General features: G+C 34.4%; 1 protein-coding gene across 1 annotated transcript; it reads right to left on the minus strand.

Moving 5' to 3' along the window:
* Positions 1-2,095: 2,095 nt before the first annotated feature.
* Positions 2,096-25,022, minus strand: LOC124635843. The gene is made up of 2 exons (XM_047171793.1): positions 24,299-25,022; positions 2,096-3,541 (listed from the first exon to the last, which is right to left on the minus strand). The coding sequence occupies exons 1-2, from the start codon at positions 24,780-24,782 to the stop codon at positions 3,486-3,488; spliced, it is 540 nt and encodes a 179-aa protein (XP_047027749.1). The 5' UTR covers positions 24,783-25,022; the 3' UTR covers positions 2,096-3,485.
* Between the last annotated feature and the right edge of the window lie 424 nt (positions 25,023-25,446).

A 25,446-nucleotide genomic window follows, 5' to 3' on the forward strand; every position in this document is an offset into this window, starting at 1 on the left:
TTGAGGAAAGTTATTGGCTACTACTTACTTTTTATCAGGTGAGCTCAGTTTTCCCCAGCACACGGCTGAAACAGATGACCGAAGTTGGTGTTTGTATACATATACATGCTTTTAAACCGTCTTAATGACTTTACAGGTACAATAACTCATATACCCCAAGATCTAACTATGACACCGGGTAGAACCAGTTCATAACATAAGTAAGAAGGACGTATGCACGGAGAAAAGAAAGATGAGCGGAGATGCCATTATGCTGGTAGGTCAGGCGCCTTCTTTTAGGTCAAATACACGGTGGGCATGAGCAAAACGATCAGTTAGGAGTGAACTAACGAGACGTTCAGCTTCTTGAGATATCTGTCAACGATTTTTGGTTTAAAAAAAAAATTTCGGGTCCAGTTAAAAAAATCTGGTCCCCTCTTGTTAAGTGTTTGTTCTAAAGACATATTTTGTGTCGTGAAAAGGTTAATCCAAGATTGGCTATGAGTACCTACTTTATTTCTTAAACTTTTGGTATTACAATTTTTTTTCTGCTCCAAAGAAAGCGTGTAAGAGCGAAGACAGTAACGTTATCCTTGTCTCCCCGCATTTTGACGCGCTACTGTCTTAGGAGATTTTCCGTTATGCCACCTCTGCTAGTCATTTTGTTCTCCGTGGTTTCAGCAATAAACTACACACATCTACTTAGGTACAGTGATCACGGAACTGGTCTGCGCTTATGTCTAGCCTAACTCGTAAACTTAGGTACTTATTACTAAGACCTGTGAGTCATCCTGACTCAAGCAAACGTCTTATTATTTTTCTTCATGACTGATTATTTGAAAGAGTATATGGATGTGGTTATATTTTTTGTAGTGGTGTGTAATTTGATTGTAATTTTTACACGGAATTGCACTTGGTTGGGTTTGAATGCAGTCATTTGTCAAGACATGTTATTACTAGCTGTTGCCTGCAGTTTTGATTGTCTTCCTAGTGGGCAACTAGTCGCAACTGGTTAAAAAGGTGTGTATGTGTTACTCTTATAGGGCTGCCATCCGTCCGGGTTTCCCCGGATTTGTCCTCGTTTGGAGGCCGTCCGGGGGCCGTCCGGGCGGGGTTTCAAGAAGTGTCCGGGGAAAACCCGGACACTTTTCATGTAAGGAAGCACCTCATTGAATTTAAGTATATGTTAATAGTAAATGGATTACAAATTAGGTATTATTTTGTTAAAAAAATCGTACTCGTTCGGGGAAAAATGCGATTTACGCCAAATGTCCGGGTTTTTTTTGTGTTTGTCCGGGTTTGGCGAAATTCGAGATGGCAGCCCTACTCTTATGTAGGTACTAAAAGGTATATATTACAGATAAATCAAAATCCGTTCAGTAGTTTGAGGAGGTCAGATAGGCAGACGCTCCTTGTAAAACACTGGTACCTACTCTGCTGCATCGAGTTACACTGGAAGCCGAGCCCAACATGGTGAGTTTGAAGGAGTTACAAACATATATCCTAACATTTCACCCTATTAATATTAGTGTGATGTGTTGACTGGTCTAAGTAACCATTATCTGAGCTGAAAATCAGTTCACTTTTCTAATAATTTAATAGGAACATAAGTAGTAAGTAAGTACATACATATGTGTTTACTCACCTCCTCTGCAATCTAATTATGTATGCTGAAATCGTTCATCAGTACAGCAGGAAGTCTGTTGGCTAGTTGCCATGGAATCTCGACCAGGTCACCTGGTTCCCTCACTAAATTCTCCATCTTGACAGGGAAATTAATGTATGTAGGAATTACCAGGTAAATCCTTGTTGATTTACAAAGTAATAAGGCCTCTTAAGTGTACAAATGTAAAAGAAAAAGATAAAATAGGAAAATTTTCAACAAAGGTAGATCATAGATAACCGATTAGGACAAAATTGTTATTATAAAAAAAAATTGTGCAGTTCGTGTTACTAAAATTTTAGGTAACAACTTAAATATTTCCTTTTTGTTACTGGTAGACAGAGGATAAAACTAATTGATGATAAGGCGGTGCTTTATTTTCATACTCAAATTGCTATGTGAGAAATCAGTTGTATGTCATGATATGGTAAATTTAAAAGAATACACAACATATAAAAATTACATTTCTGTTTATTTGGACACACAAAGTATTAAATTTTGTCACTAGTCACTAAATAAAACCCTTTACTAATCTATTCTACTATATTTTACAAGCTTACCCTAGAGGACAGAATATTAGGAAGCGAGGCCACTGAGAGCGACCATAGACCACATTATTGCAGAGATCATAGACTAGATTCTACATGAAAATACACTTAGCCTAAGGTGAGTTACCACTAACGAGGCGAAGGTAAAAAGTCGTGTGCTAACATTTCAATTCATTTAAATTAATTCAATAGTTTGACGGCAAAATTAGCCGAAGTAATTAAAACATTTCTTTCCATTAAAAAGTACTGTTTCTTATTTGTATTAATCAAGCTACTTCAGGTAATTTAGCTATCAACATTGGTACAATGAAATGTTAATACACAAGTTGTAATCTCCGCTGTAGTGGAAACGCACATTAATACATATTTAAAAGAAGTGTAGTGGTGACTGATTTTAATTAGGTATTAATATTAAATTGTTTAAAAGAATTGGGCCTGTGGTTGACTAAAATCCACTCTTTTTCAAAGAGTTAACTTAAGTCTTAACTGTTGCGTAATAAAATGAGGGGCCACTTATAACATACACGTGATTTGATGTAAGATATTTTACGAAATACATATTTTTTTGAGAACTTCATGTTGGTTAAACTGTTACAAGTGTACAAGGTTTTGAAATACTAAAATTAACTAAACATAAATAAAAAATGCAAATCAGAATTTGCATGATATTCAATATGCACCTTTTGTTCATCAGGCTTTGTTAATTTTCTTCAAGTTATGCATTATTTATTCGTGAGAACAAAAATCATCTCAGTAATAAAAATTGATTACAAAATAAGAAAGATATTACATTTAGGCTACATATTACATTTAGGCAACATATTACATTGGTTGGGACGAAATAGTATCTGGATGTTTTAATTTCATGAACAAGAACTTTATACATATAAGCAACTGGTTTTTTTGTTAGAAAACTCATTATTTTGTGTTAAGTAGTTGAATATTGTAAACAGATATTTTTACCAAATTGGGGTTTCTTTGGACCCATTCAAATACATTTTTCATTTTAGCCTCTACTTATCCAAAAGTATTACAAATCCAAAACATTAAAATTACTTTCTAAATATTTTAATTTAATTTGAAAAGTCACGATTTAAAAAGTTAAGCTTTCATAGGAACACTTGGGCACCTAAAAAGATTGCTAAGTAATTATTTATTTATATAATATAAATACAAATAAAATTGTTTTATATTTTAATAATAATTTATAAAAACGCATGCTTTTTACATAAGGTTGAACTTTTAGTCGTCTAAAGCTAGGTTAAAAATTAGTTAACTTATAATTTCTGTAGCTTTTAATTTTCTTTGTCACTCGACGCTCCATCCGCGTGTTTTCTTAATGTCCAGTAGTCTGTAAACAAAGAAAAATAAACATTAGTATATTGAAAGTAAAAGTAGCCTATTATAGGGCTATTATAGCTATTATAGCCATATAGGGCTATTATAGCCATATAGGGCTATTAATCACTAATAGCGAACATCACAGCTTTAAAGTTCATTAGATTATACATTTCGTATTTCTTTCGTAAAATCTTTTCATTCCTCATTCCAATTTCTTAGTTATCATTTAAATATGTAACTTCGCACATACCAAACACAATAGCAACGCATTATGTAGTCTACATATAAAATATGCTTTGTTTCACAGAGTATCATAATCATAAGGCACCGAAGGTATCAATTTCAAAGGTTATTCAAAACGCATTTATTTCATACAATGATAATGCTTACTGCGATTCTTGGGTTACGCGTATTGTTTATTTTTGATGATATTATTATGAAAGGAATGAGTTTTATGAGAATATTATTTAGTAAATCGGTAAATACATTAATACATATAGGTATACAATTTAGTAGGTGATTGTTTTAAAATGATAGGCTCTAAAAAACTGAAATGTCTCTTAAAAGTTTACCAGCTAAAACTACACTTTTTCCTAATAAGGTTAGTTCTTTTACCTTAAAATTTAAAAGAAGAAAATCGAAACTAGCAAAAAAAATAGTAACCAATTAAAATTAATCCAACTAAAAATAAGGAAGGCACTTCGAAATTGCCTCAACAAAATTATCATGGGTCCTCCAATCCGTAATTGGAGAAGTGTGAACTTCCCACTCTAAGAGACTAAAAAAAAGGTTCTAAGTACGAAAGAGAGGGCACTATGCGCAAATAAAAACAGGTTTGGGCCCACTGTGCCTGACACCGAAATGGTAAAAAAAGTAAGGACGTATTTATTGAGTTGGGCAGACAGCTACCTGGGTTACGCGGCCCACGGTGCAGGGTGGGTACAACGATTATCGTCCGTTTTGATTATTTTAAGTTTTTTGCATTTTTTTAGAAATTATTCTTAATTTTTTTATCATTTTTTCTTCAATATTTCATAATAAAGGTTTGGTTGTTTGATTCCAACACTAATTTTGGAGTTGATTTTCTTTTTTTTTACAATTTATTCCACAGTTTTAAAGCAAGCGTTTTCCTCATTCTGGTAACAGGTTATTTTACCGTTCGTCATTTTTTTTATGCTTGCACTCGTTCAACAATGGCCGACGTGGTTTACCAGTGTTATTGTTTATATGTTATTTTTATGGTGCCGTCGCGCGATTTACATAGAAGTAAGGATTTCTATACATTATTGTGTAAGCTTTTTCGGTGTAAGAGAATCGGCGAATAAAAGAGTGGTATGAAGATGGCACTTTATTTTCGCTGGGAGTTTTGTGTATCTTTGTAATGTTTTTCATACAATACAGAAGAAATTGTTGGAAGTGAATACGTATGTCTCAATTCTTGGTTAACTTTTAGATTGAATCATAATTCTTCGTATGTAGCTTTTGTTATTTTTTTACAATGATTTATGTTTTACCTTCGAGGGAAAAGAGTAATTCTACTTAAAACGAATTGCGGTATTTTATTTTAAACTGATATTTTTTTTATTGCACTTAACGTAAAGTGTCAATAAATTAGATACAAAACGGTGAGAAAAATACCAACAAAAAGCATATAATTTGCTCGTCATAAAAAATACGGTGCTAATTACAACCACGCCACGCCAGGTAATTGGTGCAGTTTCCTGTTTCCTGCGCCTGCGCCGGTAACAGATAGCTTCGAGATTTTGTGTAATTGTTTATTTCTTGTATTATGGAGTTCATACTTGTATCTGTGGAGTAGGCAGAGCTAAAGTTACAGAATTGTTTTTTTTTTTCAATATTAAAATGCACAATTTTTTATTTATTTAGAGATGGATATTATTGTAATTAAAAGATTAATATCTAAAGAGGATGTATCGTATGTTTTCTAGAATTCAGACAAAAACTAGTACCCATAAAAATGTTGCTAGTTTTTTTGCATAAAATCCATTAAAATATAGGTTTTTATTAATGTATTTTTTTAGATTTTAATCCTTATTTAGAAGCGATATTTATCGCGATTTCATTTGAATTGATTTCATAACAGAATTCCGCAAAAAATGCCATTAAAAATTATTAATACTTTAAAAAAGCAGTAACTAAGTAGGTACGTTTACCTCAAAACGAGTACTTTAGTTGAAAAAGACCCTACTTTAGTTGCTTCATACTAATAAGTTAAGTAAATGTCACTAGTCTAAGTTGAAACAAACAGACAAACAGACTTGCAGACGTGTCAATATATATAGTGTTAAGCAAAGAGGTACCTACTTACTTGTCTATTACATATAGGCAGGTTTTACATGATTTTGATTTCATAGGTTTTAACTGCACAAAAAAATGATCAGATATTAATGCGTAAGTTGCAGAGAACTTGAAATATTTTTGTTTACAAGATCTACTTGCAAAAAAATAAAATTAGGTAAGTATTTCAACTTTACGTCACAAAGTATTGTGAATTTAGGATCTGTTTTTTTTTGTAATAGGAATACCTGTTACCTAGGTTATCGTATAATGATCTAATCTAAAAAAGATTATACTTAAAATAATGCCAGATTATGTAAAAAGATTGTAATAATATAAAAATCGATTTCTTGAACATCATTTTTTTAATCACTTTTTTATTTAAAAAAAAACCTGCACGCTTAGGAATTTGGCCATAAAATCGAAAAAAAAATGGGATTTATGTTGCTTTTAGACCGCAGGCAATTAATATCGTTCGAGGATAATAATATTGATATCAGTTAATTTTAAATGGAAAAAATAAACTAGTTTTTAAATTCCAAAGATCGCAATAATAAAAATGTAATATCAGAATTAATTCATTTATTTAAATTAGGCTGCACGCTAAAGTTAACCAATCAAATCAGTAAAATGTATCAAAAAAACCTGAATACCTAAAAAAACAAATTTTAGGTTGCTATCTTGATAACAATTTCTTTTGCTACTCCTAAAAAAACTAATGGGTGTTCATAAAATTATGTTGATTCTACGTCAAAAGGCCAATAAAATTGTGGAGCGTGCCACAAATTATTATTATCGTACAAAGATCAATTGGCACGAGGCAGTCTCATTTTTATACCAAAATTAAATATAGCCAGGCCAGCCAGCCAGTCAGGCCATACAAATGAAAATATTACCTACCATTTTTAGGAATTCTAATAGGTTTGCTTTTTTACTACGTTTTTTTCTAGTACAGTCAGGACATAGTGATTCCTAATTTTAAATATAAACCTTTGTAACCAGTGACCACAGATTAAAGAACTTTGACTTTATTCTGTGGCAAAAACACATTCCTAGTAAAATTGCTTACCTATATTATACGTTTTCATTTATTGTTGTGTAGTATAGTGTCCTAGCTATCGCATTAATTTAATATAAACCTTTAATGGTAGGTTAACGGTGTAAGTAAATAAATTTCTTCTTTATGAATTAACCAAGAAAGGAACTTCAATCTTAAATCTTGTGTAAGACAGTAAGAATCTGCTAGGGTGTCCACGAACGTTAGTCGTAATTCGCGCTTGCATGTAAGTGTTGCCAAATCGTTCCAGGAAAACCACTGTTTTAACATTTGGAGAATGGCTGTGTAAGGGTGTGGATATAAAGCGTGCTTATGAGCGGTGGCGATGGTTTAATAATTTTGCTATAGAGGGCAAATAAATCGTAAAATAAAATCCACTTTAATATGAAAATGGACTAAATTTTAGCAAAGATTACTGTAATAGTTACTTCGATTTTAGTTTGATTCTGTGAATAGATTCCCGAATCTACAAGCGGCAGATCGCCGAGCGAAAAATATCTGGATGGGAATGATCTTTAATTAGAAGTAACCAGTAATATTTTTGTGAAATAATTAAGTTATACTTGAGAGTATCAAAGTTCTGTTTTCTTTAATGAAACTGAGCTTTAGGGCTGCATCAATTATTGTCTCAGAATGATTTTTGCAAGATAGAAAACTTTTGAATAAATGATAGCGGAAAGAATCACCACGATTATACTTGAACGTTTGTTACAATTTTTCAGTTATTTATTTTTTATTCTCTTTCAGATTTCAATTCCGCTACCGCTCATGTATTGTATCCACAGCCTTAGATACGGAGAAGCGTGCCCGAACACTGATCCGTGATGTTCTTCGATTTTTAATTTGGGACAATTCTTTATGTAGCGTGATTATATGCATCTTTAAGATTAGCCTTTTGAGGAGACAAATTACATAAGTGGATCCTATTATGTATTTGATTATACATAGGTAAACTTACAAAATGTAATGAATTTTCATATTAGAGAGAGACGTATTTTATTATAAATACTTAGATCCATAAATATAATGAGTTTTCATGTTAGAGAGTGAGTCAGAAATACATAAAAACAACAATATAACAATATGCTGAGCGAGGGCCATTTCGCGTGATTGTGACGCATATTTTCCTTTCACCATATTCCTCTGTTCTTCTATTTTATTCTTGTTTTGTTTTTGTTTGATTTTATATGTATATTCGTTTATGTTTGTGCGTCACGAACGCGAATAAATGTTTTGATTTGATTTGATTTGATATTTATTATTGTTGTTTTTTTAACCATTGTGATTAGAAAATATTCTAATAGATTTAATTGCGATGAGTAGTGCTAATGTTATAGGGACTAAATAAATATAATTTAGCTAATTTGAGTTATGGTTCCTATCACGCTACATACTTGTACAACTGATGTTTTTTTTTTAAGTATGAATGTAACTTCTACACGCAAAAGCGGCTAAACCAATTTTTAAAGAAACTTGACAATAAGCTTTTTATCCAGCAAATACCTAGATCCCTTGGGAAGCTAGCAAAAACTACGTAAAACAGCTACTACCTAACAATAAAAACTAACCGTCTTACCACAAAAACTTTTTAACGTCAGTTTAAGCCTTGTCTATAAAAATGTCAAATTATGACGTTGACATAAGGTTCATTTTGGAGCCACAATTTTTTTAGACAGGTGTAAAACAGCCGTTTAAGATTTTGTAGTAAGGCCATAAAGCTCTTACGCTTTCAATACTACCAAGTCTACGAGTAAACATTACAACCTTTAAGCGTTTATATAGGGAAATGCAGTAACTACATACATAGCATTGTTGTTATTGCACTCAGTTCCGCACAGGCTGTACAGAAGTAGGTCGACTAGCGACTCTTGCGCACTACTACTTCGAGCTTGAGTACTAAGCTTTTATTCACTTAAACTAAACTTAGGAGCTTTATGTGCTCTTAAAACTAGCTAGTAGTGGTAGTAGGTATATCTCTACCAGACCTCGGGACTATAGAGTCCCGGATTTTTGGGAGGCGAACGTGGGGCCGAAGCCAACACGCTGAAGCCCTTTTGAGACAATTTTAATGAAATGGTGACACAAAACCGACGATATAGGTATACATGTAGGTATATTATTATAATAATATTTTATTTTTAGAAACTTTTTAAAAAATGTTTTTAGTAATATTACTCCATTTGAGTAAGCATTTCGTAAACAATATTGATACTTATAACTTTTTATTTAAAAACATACTGTCGTAACACAAAAACTTTTAAATGTCTGTTGAACACTTGTCTAAAAAAGAGCGATTATGACGTTGAAATAAGGTCCGTTTTACAGAGACACAGACGTCGAAAAAGATTCCTATCTCTCTTTAGAACCTAAAACTAGTATAGTCAAGTTTTTTTATCCTTGCGAATTTTACCATACATTTTGTTCACACACAGTAGGTTATTCAACTCTCGTTCCCGTTATCCAAGACAGTCCAATGTTAGTAAACAATATATTATTCGAAAAGTTTTTCGAATCATCATCTGCCTAGCCTTTTCCCAACTATGTTGGGGTCGGCTTCCAGTCTAACTAGCAGCTGAGTACATGTTTTACAATCAGCGTCTACCTCCTCAACCTAGTTACCCGGGCAACCCAATACCCTTAGGTAAGACTGGATGTGAGACTCACTGGCTTCTGACTACCCCTCATCATCCTCCGAGCCTTTCCCCAACTATGTTGGGGTCGCCCTCCAGTCTGACTAGCAGCTGAGTAAGTATCAGTGTTTTACAAGGAGCGACTGCCCTATCTGACATTCTCAACCCAGTTACCCGGGTGACCCAATACCCCTAGGTAAGACTGGTTGTGAGACTCACTGGCTTCTGACTACCCCTCATCATCCTCCGAGCCTTTCCCCAACTATGTTGGGGTTGGCTTCCAGTCTAACCGGATTCAGCTAGGCACCAGTGTCCTTCTCAACCCAGTTACCCGGGCAACCCAATACCCCTAGGTAAGATTGGTTGTCAGACTTATTAGGTTTTGACTACCCGTAACGACTGCCAAAGTTGTTCAAATGACAGAGAATGAAGTGAAGTTTATCGTATAATGATTCATTTGTAAACAATCTCAGTGTCCTGAAAGTTATGTAGGTTGGTTAACGATACCTGTTTAAATGAGGTTACGTGGTTGATCGCTGTACTGGATTTTTTGCGAAGCAGTGTAATCGACAATGTTTGGCAATCTTGTCAGAATAAAATACCGATACGTAGGTATCTATACACATAATAAAATGATAGGAAAGTCAAAACTGTACATTGGATATTTTTTTAAAAGAATACTTGGGGGGGTGGTCCATAATCGATTCTGAACCCAAATATGTAGTTTTTAGAATTTTTGTCTGTATGTCTGTTTATCTGTTTGTCTGTATGTTTGTCCCGGATAAACTCAAAAAGTACTGCATGGATTTAAATAAAATTTTGCATGACTATTACCTGGGAGCCGGTTCAACACATAGGCTATATATTATCGCGGTATCACCTACGGGGGTTGAGCAATGAACGATTAAATAAACGAAATTGGAAATTCTAAATTGCCCACGCAGACGAAGTCGCGGGCAACAGCTAGTGTAAAATAAATATGGAATACGCTGTTGCACTTTTACAGCGAAACTAACTACAGACCCGATTTAAATTAAAGCTACATAGATGAGAAATTCTTTATCGGTAGGCGGGAAGTTATTCCCCTTTTTTATCTTTTTTGGTGGGAAATCATTAATAAATGACCCGTGTTAGGGAATCACTATTAAAATAATGACTAATTATAATTAACGTAAAAGGACAATGGGCGATTCCGGTCCAAATGTCCACCACGAACGAGACCTACATGGCTAGATAGCCCGTTAAATATAGAACATTTTTTGTTATGAAAGTAAAAAAAAATATAGTGCCAGAAAAAAGTTATAGCAAAATCAAATAAAATATTTTATAGATTTTTTCAATTTCATTTTTTCAATTACTTTCCGTGATGTTCGATTTTCGTACTTTCTGTTACTTCTGACAAAATAGAATTGTTCATTATTAGAGAGAAGACACCACCAGTAACATCGAACTTTCTTAGATCCAGGTACAGCTGAGTATATTCAAGCACTTCTGGCGCCTCAATTGGTTAGTGATTCGTACATCCATCGGGCAAACAAATATGGGCCGTTTATATTCAAATGTGTCTTACTCATCTTAGTTTTAGATAAAATGTGGAAATGGAAGTGGAATAAAATAAAAAATAATAATGATAACATACAAAAACTACCGAAAATTAAGAATACATTTTTGGCTATAACTTTTTTTTGGCATTGTTTTTTTTTTTACTTTCTTAGTAAAAGTTACTCTAAATTAAGTGGACTATTTAATTATATAGGTCTCTTTCGTGGTGGACATTTGGACCAAACTTCATACATTCTTGCCCAATCTCCTTTCTTTAAAAATTACTTTAAATGCAAAGCCTATTTACTTATAATTTATCTTTCCTAAAAAGGAGAACCCATCTCAATCATATTTCTTTGAAATAGAATTATTATGATGTCAATTCAATTTTAATTATTTTCAATTCGCTACGCAATATACCTGGAGTTAACTTTTCTTCCTAAAATGGTCGTAAGTGATTAAATAAGTAATATTCACTACTGGTTTTTGATTGTTTGACGTTATTGCACTAGGGACCAATCGTTTTGAACTACCACAAGAGAAAATTACAACTGAGAAGGTATACACAAATTTATTTTAAGAATAGCTACCGAAATTACGTCTGTCTGTCAAATAATCATGGATTGCTTAAAGTAATTACAATTGTTAAGAAAGATTCAATTTTTGTGGCCTATTCATCACAATTATTAAGTTACCAAAAGGTACCCAAATAACTTTGAAATTCGGCATTTCACCGTGACGCCGTGACCGTGAGCAAGACCAATGGGGAATGTCAGGATCTGTAGTGTTATGGTGGAACGTTGAAATGGATCCCAATTCATAGGGTATTTGGGCATCTTTTTTGTGCAATGGGATCATTAAAATGTAGTGTTGTGGAAGTGCTTTCTGCAAAGGTGTTGCAGTTGGTAGATTTCAGCTGAGTGTGAATGTGATATTTTTATTGTACCTAAGTATGTTCAACTACAAGTTACCTACTCAATAGAGAAAGATTGATAAATGGCAGTCTATTTGTAACCGACTTCAAAAAAGACGGAGGTTTTCATTTTGTCAGAACCTTTTTTTAATTACATATTTTTTAGGGTTCCGTACCTCAAAAGGAAAAAACGGAACCCTTATAGGATCACTTTGTTGTCCGTCTGTCTGTCTGTCTGTCTGTCTGTCTGTCTGTCAAGACCCTTTATCTCAAGAACGCGTGGACGTATCAAGCTGAAATTCACATGAAATACTCAGGTCTATTGTCCCTTTAAGCTGTGAAAATATCAAACTTCTAAGCCAAGCCAATCAAAAGATACAGCCAATTATGTCGATATTTTCAACAAATTTTGGACACTCGCAAAGGAATCAAAACCTACAGGATACTTCCCGTAAACTCAGAGTCTTGAAATTTGGCATGAAGCATTGTCATATAATGCAAATATAGGAAAAATTGCGAAAATCTCATTTTTTTAGTTATATAATATAAAAAAAATATTTTAATAAAATGAAACTTACTACCTTATTTCTCACGAACGAATAAAGATATCAAATTGAAATTTATACCAAATACCTAAGTCTATTGTCCCTTTAGGCAGTAAAAAAATCAAACTTCTAAGTTAACGCGATCAAAAGATACAGCAGTTATGCCGACACCTTAGACGAATTTCCGTCACACGCTAGGGAATCAAAACCTACAAGGTACTTCCCGTGAACTCAGAATCTTGAAATTCGCCACGAAGCAGCGTTATATAGTACAGATAAAGGAAAAATTGCGAAAATGATAAATTTGAAGTTACATAAAATATTAAAATATTATTTTTGCTTACACGACATAAAATATTTTTTTAATAATTATAAACTTACTACCTACCCTTTTTTACATGAACGCGTAGAGATATTAAAGTTGAAATTCATATCAAACACTTCTTAAATATAATTGCCTCTAAACTGTGAAAAATTTTAAATCATTCAAAGGTCATTGGGCACCTTAGTATGGAACACGGCGGATACGAACGAAATATAGCACAGTATAATGATAAAGGCTCTGATTTACTATGGCATTAGTCGCATCTATGTGAACCATGGGATTCTAGAGAAAATCAGGTGTAAACATCAAATATTTTCCTCATTTCAATGGGGAATTTAAACGACCAAGTATGACGGATTTGAGAAATCATTTCTTTGTAGTGAAAGAGTATACTCGCCGTTTATTTCCATTGTCATCAGGTCAGGATCTGATGATGGAAATCCTGAGAAATCGAGGGCAACTATCAGAAATTGTAGGCATGCATAGGATTAAAACTTGATTCTCAGATGTATGTCTGGTGATACTATCAAACAGTGAAAGTTTAGAGCTTACCTGATGATGGAGACGTGAGAAAGTCGAGAGAACTCTATGTATATTTAAAAAAATAAAAGATCCCATTAGTAGTGAATTCTCATCACCTAAAATAAAATAAGCTCCAACACTAGGTTACGTTATAAATTGTAAAGGAGTTCCCATAACTATATCTGATCTTTGCTATCGATGCCACAATGGCAGTTAAACCTATCTATGTGGAAAGTCTTCGCCAATACGAATAAAATAAGCCCAAACACGTGGTAGTTGCAACATACCGTTCAGAAGTTCCCTCGACTCTCTGTAGTCTCCATAATCAAATCAGCTCCAAACCTTCACTGTTTACAAGTACCCTCAAAAATACACTCACATGTCTGGTTTTGACTCGATGCGTGACTACAATATTCAAGAGTTGCCATCGATTTCTCAGGGTTTCCAGATCCTCATCAGAACCTGGTCATCCGAATTGGCATGTTCTTTCTTTATGAAAAGTCTTTAACAATAAAAACTAGCATTGCAACCTGTACAATCCTCTGAAACTGCTTGTCTTTTATATTTTTCAAACGATCCTGGACATTCGTCTCCATGGAATTTTAATAAAATATTTATATTCAAAGAAACGTCATACCATTCTCCACGATTTAAAACTACTTTGATTCATGTCCGCCACTTTTTACAAAGCGGGTCAGATATGCCCAATGACCTTTAAGACATAATTAGTTATTTTCAATCAGATTTCTGAATGATGACTATAAAATGTTGTATATAAATAACTTTAATAAAATAACTTTTACAAAGTACTGGCCTACTATTTTAGTTATATTATAAAATAAAATATATTAGCTATTTTGACTCTCACGAAATTACCATAACTATGATTGTTCTAAACTGAACGGTTGGCGCGAGACTCACTTTTTATCTATACAGGATTTGTACGGAACCCTCGGTGCGCGAGTCCGACTCGCACTTGGCCGGTTTATTATTTCAGCTAGGTAATTCGTTCGTATACTCAATCATGTACCTAAAGGTTCTCCCTTTAATAAAAACTAACAAAACCATTCACATCACCACCCACTGAACAAACAAACTTAACCTAATTTTATTCATACAAACCAAAGAACAAATACTTCATACATTTGTATTTTACATACATATGTGTGTACGAGGGTGTTTTCTCAACGAGTGCACAGTCATTGTATGTTATCGGACAAGCAAGCAAGGAAACCGACAGTTATCAGGGCATGCGCGGGCATCGAACCCCGTATACCTTTCACCAAGCTTGTGTTACATGCAAAAGGTCACCACGATACGCCCTTTAGGTATTTGTTTTTGGTCAGAGTTATTTGGGGGCATCGGTGGAGGAAGTTCAGAGATAAAAATATCAACCACGTATGCACCGTGATGGTGTCATTATTTTTCTCAAGAACTTGCACTGAAAATGAAGTTAACATAAATGTACATAGTTACTATAATAAAGAGGATTGTTTTTGTTTATTTATTATCTAAGGGTTCTGTAACTACTGAAAGATTTGAAATAATATTTTACTGTTGGAAAGCTATGCTATTCCCGAATAACGTTACTTAGCTATATTTTATCCCGGCACGGGAAAATCGGGTGAATCCGCGGGGAACCCGCTAATGTATTCGTAATTTTGTGTGGTTTGGTGCATGAATCACAAGTAAAATATCCATGAAAAACATGTTGATCCATATAATTTTCTATTCAGTTTATTTATAAACCTTCCATAGATTTCATAAAACCTCTTCAGGCATTGAAAATATAAACTACATCTCGTATTACCAGCCAGTAATCGTAATCGGCACTATAATAATAACCATTTTGCCTGCATTATCGATGTGCAAAAGATTATAAAAATGATACGTTCATTTAAGCAACAATATCTACTTGTACAATATTCTGGTTTAGTATAAATAGCTTTTGATAAAATACATATAGCTAGGTGGCTCGTGGCTGAATTTATTAACTTTTTGCATATAGGTAAGTATAAATATCATAGGTTGATAACATAACCCGCATTGAGCAAGCGTGGTGATTAACGCTCAATCCTTCTCCGTGGGAGAGGAGGCCGCAGCCCAGCAGTGGGACGATAAAAAGGCTGATGATGATGATGAAGTAACTGCTTACTTCATAGATCAGTATAACATGTTTGGACTTTAAAAGAGACTATGACCCTTGAGTTTGTTTCGGCGTTTCTTCTCAGGGATCAGTCAGTTAGGAAATGTCGACCTCAGCGTTCTTAAAATGACGTGTAAAAGTGATGTAATGTCCAACTTGCAAAATAAACGATTTCATTTCATCAATTGAAACAGAACAAGATCCTTAATGAATTAATATATAATCCTAAGTTAAAAGTTCTAAAACACTGTAAACTTCTAACAAAATCCGGGGTCGATGTCGTTCACCTTCAGAATGTAAAAAAAAAACTTGCAACAAACAGATTAACGTCAATAGAAAGGATTGAATCTATCGTCAATATTTCTTTAAAATCAACGCTGAGTGTCAGCGCACACTATGCGATTGTATTCTCGAAGATCTCGGGTCGCATGGAGAGAATGTCGGGTCGCATTTTCGGAATTATTCAAATATGGAATGGTAAAAAGAAGGTAGTATCACGCTATGTCTCGTGTGGGGTAATCGCATGCAGAACCGTCAGGCATTGGCTGAGAACCAAGGTATGGTATTAAGTATTGTATTCACGAAATCGGGAGTCACGCATGTCATTATAAAGTCGGTATAAAATAACGGGATTTTGTTTTGTTTTTGAAAAGAAAGGTGACTTCTTCAGTGATGTAGTTTGGTTGAAACAGTTTAAAAAGTATTTGAGTATCAATATAATGACTACATTCTGGAATATTTATTAAAGATGATTAGTTGTTTACACAGAGACAATGTTTTACTTAGGTTAATTTCTTAGAAAAAAGGTTATAAGTAAGTTGTTGTTATTAAATAAAATTTAACTAGTTCCATAAAATTAGAATAAAGCTTGTACCTACCTATATTGTAAAAGTTATATAATTAATTCGACCGCAAATATTTTTAATTGTAAGTATAAAAAACTGAAATATTTAGACGCGTGCCACGAACTAGTCTAACATAAAACAGGCTTAAAGTTTAAATACCTTTTTTATTAATTGATTATTTAGAAAAAAAAAAACAATAAAATACGCAAATGTGTGCCTAACCTTATCGAATTATTTAGCTAGGTTACCTAATACACGATAGACCGGTTTACTGCACTTCGATGGGGCACGTGACACATCTGTCAATGTAAAATATAACTAATGTCTATAGATTTATGTTTCAATTTTCAGTGTTCATACATGAGATAAATGCTAGGGTATTTTAGACTCTAACTCATTAAAATAAGGTTGTGATTCGACTGTCGATGTCGTTATTACTAAGTCTAGACATCTAGATTTTGATATTGTACCTTTTATTAACTTGAGTCGGATTTGAGACAACTATTGATAGATTGAAAATGTATGATGATGAAGGAGTGAAATAGGTAAGATTTTCTTAGAGAAAATCTTAGGTACATGAAGGGCGTGGATTTCCTTTCCTTAACCTACCTAGGATTCTATCTTCAGTTCATACAACATGTCATCGGAATTGGTTTAGTCTTTTATTGTAAAAATGTATCAAAACAGGTGGACAGATTTCTTTCGATATTTTAACAAGTAGTCATAAAAGCTTGTCGCCATGTTTTGCATTTCTTATTTTATTTTGATTTCAAGAAAAAAACATGTTGACTAAAAAAGTTTTATGATAGGCAATTATTTTCTAAGCCTAGTCCAAATAAGATTCAGAGCTAATCAAATTTAAATATGTCAACCAAGCAATTAATCTGAAATTAGGAATAAATAAATCAATGGGGAAAAAAACTAATTTGTATAAAGTTTTAGAAAGTAAAAAAATATATAAGAATAAAATATATACAAAAATATATACCTTCTTGCCGAGTTATGGTATATTAAGGCTCCTTGTAGATTCAGCAATATTAAGATTATGGTCCAGACTAGAATTTAGTCATCTTCGAAATGCTGTACCTACACGAAAAACTTCACCAAAGGTTAGGTACGTTAGGTTACTATTGGACATTTCAGAGATTTATCTATCAATATCCTTCAAGGTACTTTGACTTCTATAGCAACAGATTCTTCTAATAAAGTCACCATTATTATCTAATATCAGTGCCCAAAAAATGCGGGTATCTATCCAATTCCAGACACTATTAATAATATTCCCTAAATAATAATACCATAGACAAGTGCTCCCAAAGGGTACGCTTGGTTGCGCCGGGAAACCGTCACGGTATGCCTGTATGCCTGTTCTGGTTGAAGTAACCACAGAATTTTAATGCTTCATTCTTATTATTGACGCTGAGAAACTTTTTGAAATTTAACGGACAGGGACGCCATTGGTGGTTGCTATGACGACGGAGGATACTGAAACCTCATTGGCTCAACGGTTGCAACGTAGATTTGAATTTTCTGATATCTATTACTTTTGAAATGGAAGCATAAACTTGAATAAAAACATGGTTAGGTTATTTTGAGTCCCCTAATCCAGCGCATTTTCCCATCATCATATTTATACTAAAACTTTTATTTTTGAACCACGATTAAAATCAGAATTTAAGCACTATACTGAGTCTTGCTTTGTGCTGAAACATTTCAAGAATAATAATCATGACAGTGATATCTCCGAAATTTGCAATTTTAAATTCTTAATGAGCCATTAGGCCTTCTACTCATAAAGGAACATTCTAATAAGCAAAAAAATAACCGCCACGCTACCAAAACGGGTGATATATTATGCCATATCCAAATCCACACTCCTTATTTAGGGACCTACAATATAATTTATAGTTCAACACGTTCTTTTGGCAAGATCAAAAAACTTTAACATGTCTATGGACTAAGGTCTGTCATTGGTGTCTGTCCGACATTCATTTCCTGATATTGTTCTATTGTTACACAAAATATTTCTCAAACACTTTTTGTGTTTCGTGAACTGATAATATCGGAGCCGTTTCCTTTAGATTTTTTAAGGAAAATTTTGTTTTGAAGGTTTTATAAGATTGCTTCTGTGTGAGTGCAACACTAGTTTTATAAGGAAGATCAATTCTACCTTCTTCTTAAATAAGTGAATCTTTGAGAAATTGATTTGAGTTTAACCCAGCAAAGTTAACGACCAAAGAGCATTTGTGGAATTGTCTTCTATAAAGTACGTGCCAACTACAAAGTAATAATAACCTTTTGAAACGATCCACAATTTCAAAAGGAACTGCTATCGTTAAACCGAACTTAATTGATTTCAAACAATTTTATATCGATGACAAAAGCGATGATCTAACGAAAGTTATCTCTGCCCATGAGTCAGAGCAAAGGTATTGACTTGTTCGTACGGGTAACTTCGAGCTAATAATTGAGTTGTCAAAAGAACTATTTGCAGTGCAATAAGAAACTGCGGCATACAATACCATTTTTACGACTTTAAAGCAAACTAGGGACATCGTAAAGCGCTTTAATAAAAAAGGGAAAAAGCTAAAGAAGGCTATTACAAGTTTAAATTACTTGGAAGTGATAGAGCGAGGTTGTGTTGACCTAGTGGTTAAAGCACCAACCAGGTCAGGTAAGCGAAAGTAACTTTTATGTTATGTACTTTCTGAGAACATCTTAAGACTCCAATGAGGGGGTTAGAGGTGGAGGAAAATATCTTGACAAACCTAGACTTTAAAAGTCTTAAGTCACCAATACGTCTCAAGTAAGTGTGGTGATTAGGTAACGCTCAGTCCTTTTCTTCATACAGAAGAGGCCGCTGACATCGACAATAAAAAGGCTGATGATGATGATGATAAAGCCATCAGTGAATAAGAAATCGACGTTGACATACTGTTACTAGTTGATATTCTAGATCAAAACTGATGTTTGAATTTATAAAATGTTTTGACTTTAAATTCATCGTGGGAATGATTGAATTAATTCCACGCATGCGAACTCGTAGCTGCCTTGTACAGTTATTTTGCAAAGTAACGGGAAATCTAGATAGCAAAATATTTTTGTAGACTACATTGGGGATGTGAGAATTATTATTCAAGACTTAAATATTAACAAAGTTTTAATAAATATAGATTTTACTATAGGTATGGTCCCAATATAGACAGATGCAAAATATGCAATGGGTCTCAATTTGTTTACTGATGGATTATTTCTATCAAGTGCCCTACCTACATCTAAATGGCAAGCGATTGAGGTCAAGAAGTGGACACACCCAGGGGACGTCATATGTTTATTTGCTTTGCCCACACCTGTCCCATAATAAAAGATAAGGCAGAAGGAGCACATGGAATTTTTAGAAATGGGATATTTTCGCTAACAGATAAACTTATGGGAATATGTGAAGAGAAAAAAATATTTTAAAACTGGTTAACAATTATTCTAATAGGCGTTAAGCGGCTAGATCAAGGGACTGATTCATAAGGCAGTACTCTTTGATACGGCGCGTATTGTGAGGAGGTTCCTGTCTCTGAAGCCCTAACCACCTGCACCGGTAGTTATTTCTTTCTTTTCAAGGTCCATGTTTTCGTGATTATGTGACTGTATATTTTTAGCATGTTACTGGTTGTTGTGGTACTTTTGCATCTACCTGTGTCATGGCGTAACCTACAATAACATTTATCATCAATAGTAAGTAAATATTTACGTCTTTCTATAAAACTTGACTTATTGCGTTTTATATGTCTAATATCTAGGTTAGCTGATCAGTCATTTCAGTATATTTGTTGTGTGACAAGCTTTGCTTTTTATTTGCTTATTTTATTATGGAGACTGCTTGGAATTTATCAAAATTAGGTCTTGTTGGTACATTTGGAGTATTGGAATCATTTGCACCATTCCTATCATCATTTTTGACTGATACGCGTATAGAGATAGTTTCATGTTGAGTAATTACATTAATTCTGATTTCATTAATGTCTTTATTGTCTCTCCTTAGTTACATAATCACCAAGACAATTCATCCGTCAGACAGTCATATACATTTTACGATCGTTTTATTGCTACTAGCTTCATTGATATGTTAACTAAATGCTTCAATGTCTGATTGTTTAGATTTAACTAAGTGATTATCGTGGCTGTCTAGATTCTTAGACATTACTGTGAGTCTAGTCTAGACGGGGCATCTATTGTCAACTGAAATAGATAGGTAGGTTATAGACTTTGAGCATTCAGGTCTCGTAGCCGGTTTTCTGCACATAGAGGAATGATTAGATATTCAAATAGTAGGTCAGGCTTTATGTGTAGTTAGAATTATAGCAACCGTTTTTATTTATGTTGTCGATTCGAGAATTATAGTGGAAGTTGAAGAATATTTATGTTTTATGAGGTACTTGGTTATTTTAAAAAATTAGGCCACAAAGTATCTGAGAATAAGAAAAATCTTTACAAGAAATTTTTATACAAGTTTCAAAGTTTTGTCCTATTGGACCTAACATAAGCTTTCTCTACACATGGTCACGAAAGGCAATACTGTGCAACTCAAGAATGATGAAACAAAAAATTCTCCTCAAATTAAACCATGGGACAAAAAACAGTATGATGTAATAAAGAAAGAGGGTTTTAAAACTGTCGATGATCTATTACTCATAATGAAACTACGCACGTGTTTTTAACTCTCCACTTGAAACTTAAGATGAATGACCAACAAAAAGTTGAATTATCTTCAGTAACTCATAGGTCTATGGGGTCACTGACTCTAATACAAGAAAGTCCGTTCAAATTGATGGGGGATAAAGCTCCACCCACAATTTTGTAGGCTCTGTCATGTTCTGAAGATTTTTTTGTTTGAAATTTTTGGTAAGTCATTTGTTTTTGCTCTGTGCTTTTAAACAAAAAGTAACTTCGTCATTATCGCTAACTACGAGTTGTTTATAAGATTAATTGGAAAGCAATTAGTCTTCAACTAAAATTTCTGCTCGAAGTTATTAATTTATCTAAAACAACAGTCATACAAACTTAAGTTGCCAAAAGCGAACAAACTTAACAACATCATATTAAACTTTTTTGTTTCTTATAAATGTGCAACATTAAATGCAGCCGATCAGAAATCATGGCTGCAAATAACCCCTGATATTCAATATTTCAAGTACTTACTAAGTTATAATCGACAATAAACTTAAGCAGTCCTAAAATTTACTGCACTAACTTATACAGTTCTAATAAGGTCGAAATTACGGTAACAAAAGGTTTATTGTAACAAAAAATATGGTTGTCGGATGATACCACGGGTGAAACAAAAAATGTGGGGCCTTAGATGACGTAACGGGGTATTGACCTCAAACACCATGCCCAGAGGATGCCATGACTCGAATCTTTGATCATCGTATTGGTATATGTTTTGGATCAACACGGTAGTTCATAGACCCAGGGATATAAAAAGTGATTATGTAAGAGGTACCAGGTATGTAAAGCCTGATTTATGAAATCATTTTATTTGGAAAGGTTTTTATGAAACTCAAGAACTAATAACCAAAAAATTTCAAGAAGAAGTGGAAGAAGAAGATGTACAAGGTAAGCATAAATGTTGATGTTAGGACACATATTGTGGATGACACCAAAAATGACTAAGCTCAAGTTTTCAAAAACGAATGCCTTACAAAATATAACTTTTAAACTTAAAAATTCAAGCGGAAGAGGCATCGTGATTCCTTCCAATGTTCCCTCGGAATACCCCGGAAGAACTCACGCGTGACGAGGGTTTTTATCGTACATTTTTAATGTTTTGTATATCAAGTACCTTAAAATGTATATCTTCCAAATAATTTAATAGGACCTCTGCTTTGAGAGAATGGCTGAAGCTGACCAGAAAATACTCTCATTATTTATCTTCAAGAAGTCATAGATTTTAAGTCAAAGACTTCCACTTAAATTTTTAATTAATACTAAAAAAAATCTAGATGACATTTCAAGTTGACTAGCCGATTCAGATGTCATACATATCTGCTAAAAAAGCTGAACAAACGAAGACCAGTTTTACCTAAAAGAATTTACGTCACCAATATATGGAATGGATCATTTTTAGGATTCTTGCAGTTTTGAGTGACTTCATGCATAGAAAACTACCTATACCAAATTAACCATTTTGGATACATTTGGTAAAATTATAGTTAATACTTATTCCATATTGTGGGAAGTTATTATAATTTCATTACCTATTAGGGCAATTTTATTACCTTAACGTACTCTCACACCCACCACCTCCCACTTCGTCCGCTTATAGGTCTGAGTCATATCAAATCATTTGTAATAGTTGAAAACTTTTTTTTCTATCAGACAACTAAATTATTGTCTCTCAAGAAGAGGTAATTTGAGCTTCATGATTGATTACGTTTATTACATCTTGTTCTATTGCCTTATTATATTCTGCCCTTTCTTTAAGTTTATTAACCTCAACATTTTCTTCCTTTAATTCAATTACGTTTAGATCAGTACCAATTGGCGTTAATTTATTTTCTATAGCTATTGTTTGAGGGCTATCGTCTGAGTCAATAGCAAGATCTTTTATGGCGTCTTATTGAATTGGTATTGACACAAGCTTGGTTTTTAATTGTTATATTTGATTGCTATGTTCCCTTGCCTGTACTTTTGAAATAAAATGTACAAGATTTATATAAAAGTTAGCGAGTTTTATCGATGCGGTAGGTACTAAAATGTATAAATGAAGATATTTACGAAGTCGTTATGTAATAAGTGTGCCTTGTTATGAATGTAAGTTTTCTTTACATGGAAATGGTTTACATGGGTTTTTTATTCTGCCTAAAATCGAATGACTATTATGAAAATAATACTCGCGTTGTCATACTGATAAGTTTCTTTCTAGGTAGATCGTGACGTCACAACTTGACTGACATAAGCAAAGTAGGCTCAAAAATTTTCAGTAGGTACATTGTTATCATGTTTTATTTTTTCTTTATCAGGTGAGGTAATATTAACGTCTACTGAAGCATTCATTATCGTTCTATAGTAACATGTTTGATTAGATACTTTAGTGGCAACGGCAGAACAACAGAGGGTATTGACCCCATTGAAACTCAAGCCCGTATTGGTTTAAAGAACAAATTATATTTGGATGCATTTATGAATGTTAGTATGGGAAATAGATTACCTGTTGATTAAAAAGCAATTTGTAGGCCATTGAAATACCTTTGAAATATCTAAGGGAACAGTTGTCATTTATAATACAGGTATGTGCTACTGAATAATTGTCAACGGTAAAGAATGTAGTTTAAAGGTTAAAGAGTTACGGCATAAAATGTGACATTCAAGTTTGGGCAATGTACGTGAAAGTGGAATAACAGCATTTAAATGTTGAAAATTACTTTCACTTAATTGAAATTTGGGAAGAAACAAAGAAACTGAAAAATATAAGGAATAGCAGGAATAAAGTAATTCGAGTAAAAGTATTCACAAATGCAAAATACACTTAGTCTGGAGTCCGAATGTATTCTGGCACAAAGCCATGCTTACATTAAAATGTAAAACAGACCAAGAGAATAACTAAAGAATTTATTAATATTGCTGCGAGCGTAATGCAGAAGCCGGTAAAATAATATCGATTGCTGTAGCTATCAATATTGACTCAATAACTTGTAGTATTCCTACCAGATAACACAGACCTGGCCCATATTTCACAATTATGATTCCCCGTGCAAACATGGCCCCATAAAATAAAATGCAGTGATCAATCCCTCGACTGGTGCATTATGCAAGACGATGCCTGAATACGAAATGAGTTTGCCAAGATTGACACTGGATTATAAATAACGAAGTGAAAAATTGCCTCAATTGTTACTTCTGCACAATGTAACTAAGTATATGCGTTTTAAAACAATTGTATGTACTGACCTGTCATTTGCAGCTGTCTTCTGGAGGCAGGGGTGCGGGGCGTGCGAGGGGTGCGTGCGGCCCGCGGCGTTCTGGGGGTGCGCGGGGTGCGGGGCGAGCTTGCAGAACTACCAGCACTTCTTCGTGATGGAGATCCCAAGACCCTCAAGTCGGTATTACTAACGCAAGCTAACGCGTCCGTCGCCATCCTCACAGGACTTTCCGCGTTCTCCTTATTCTCTTCACAAAACTTGACTGGAGAGTCCATCTTTGCAGATTTGTAAGTGCATTCTGTCTCAATGTCGAAATTGAAGCGTCTGATGAAGCGCTTCCTCTCTCTGGCGTACTGCTCAGCCATTAGCCGCCTCGTCTCGTCCCGGTCGGGAGCACCGAACAAACACTTGCAGCTCCCACGCCTCCTCCTGGGAGTGTTGGACGTCCTCAGCGCCATTCCCGCCGACATCTCGAACCTCCTCTGCTTGGGTGTACGTCCTCCGGCCGCCATAACCGTAGCGCGCGTCAGGTGAGCACTGACTGGTTAGCGAGAAACATCTGACTAATCTCCCGAGAGAAAACAGCTGTCCGCAGGTAGCGTGCGAGAGGGAGGATACAAACGGCGGGCGGTGCGTTAGAGCGGGCAAGGATCGCACCTGGCGGCCGCGGGACGCGCCAATTCTAACCTATAAGCGCGGCGTGGCGGCGTGTGCGCGCGCGCTCTTCCCGACTACGACTGACGCGAGCTGTTTTCCCGCGCATCGCCGCGTGCGCGGATTTTGGCAGTCACTTGGCGCGCAAACCTTAACAATGGAAGCAAGGACGCTTTTTATGTAGGGATACAGGTGGACTCTTAAAGGGGAAGAAAAGAATAGCCCTTAGTAGGTACAAATATTAGAATTCTCCATTGAAATATTGTCGTTTTTAGGAGAAGGTGCGAAGTTTCCCGCGTGATTTATTTATAGCTCTGGTGCGTGACGTCTTTATCTCTGGTCAGACAAACTGGACATTGGTACCGATACAATTTTTTGATAATACTCTGGTTTAATAGGTTATGAATTCGAAAGGTCTTAGTTCAAATTCAAGGTCGTTTTTTTGTAAAATTCTATTTATGTGCCTGGTTTTGGTCTCGACGGCCGGCGGGTGGTACTAAAATGCACAGGTAAAATAAATTC

Source organism: Helicoverpa zea, chromosome 13 (genome assembly GCF_022581195.2).
Source record: "Helicoverpa zea isolate HzStark_Cry1AcR chromosome 13, ilHelZeax1.1, whole genome shotgun sequence".
NCBI classification, from domain to species: domain Eukaryota; kingdom Metazoa; phylum Arthropoda; class Insecta; order Lepidoptera; family Noctuidae; genus Helicoverpa; species Helicoverpa zea.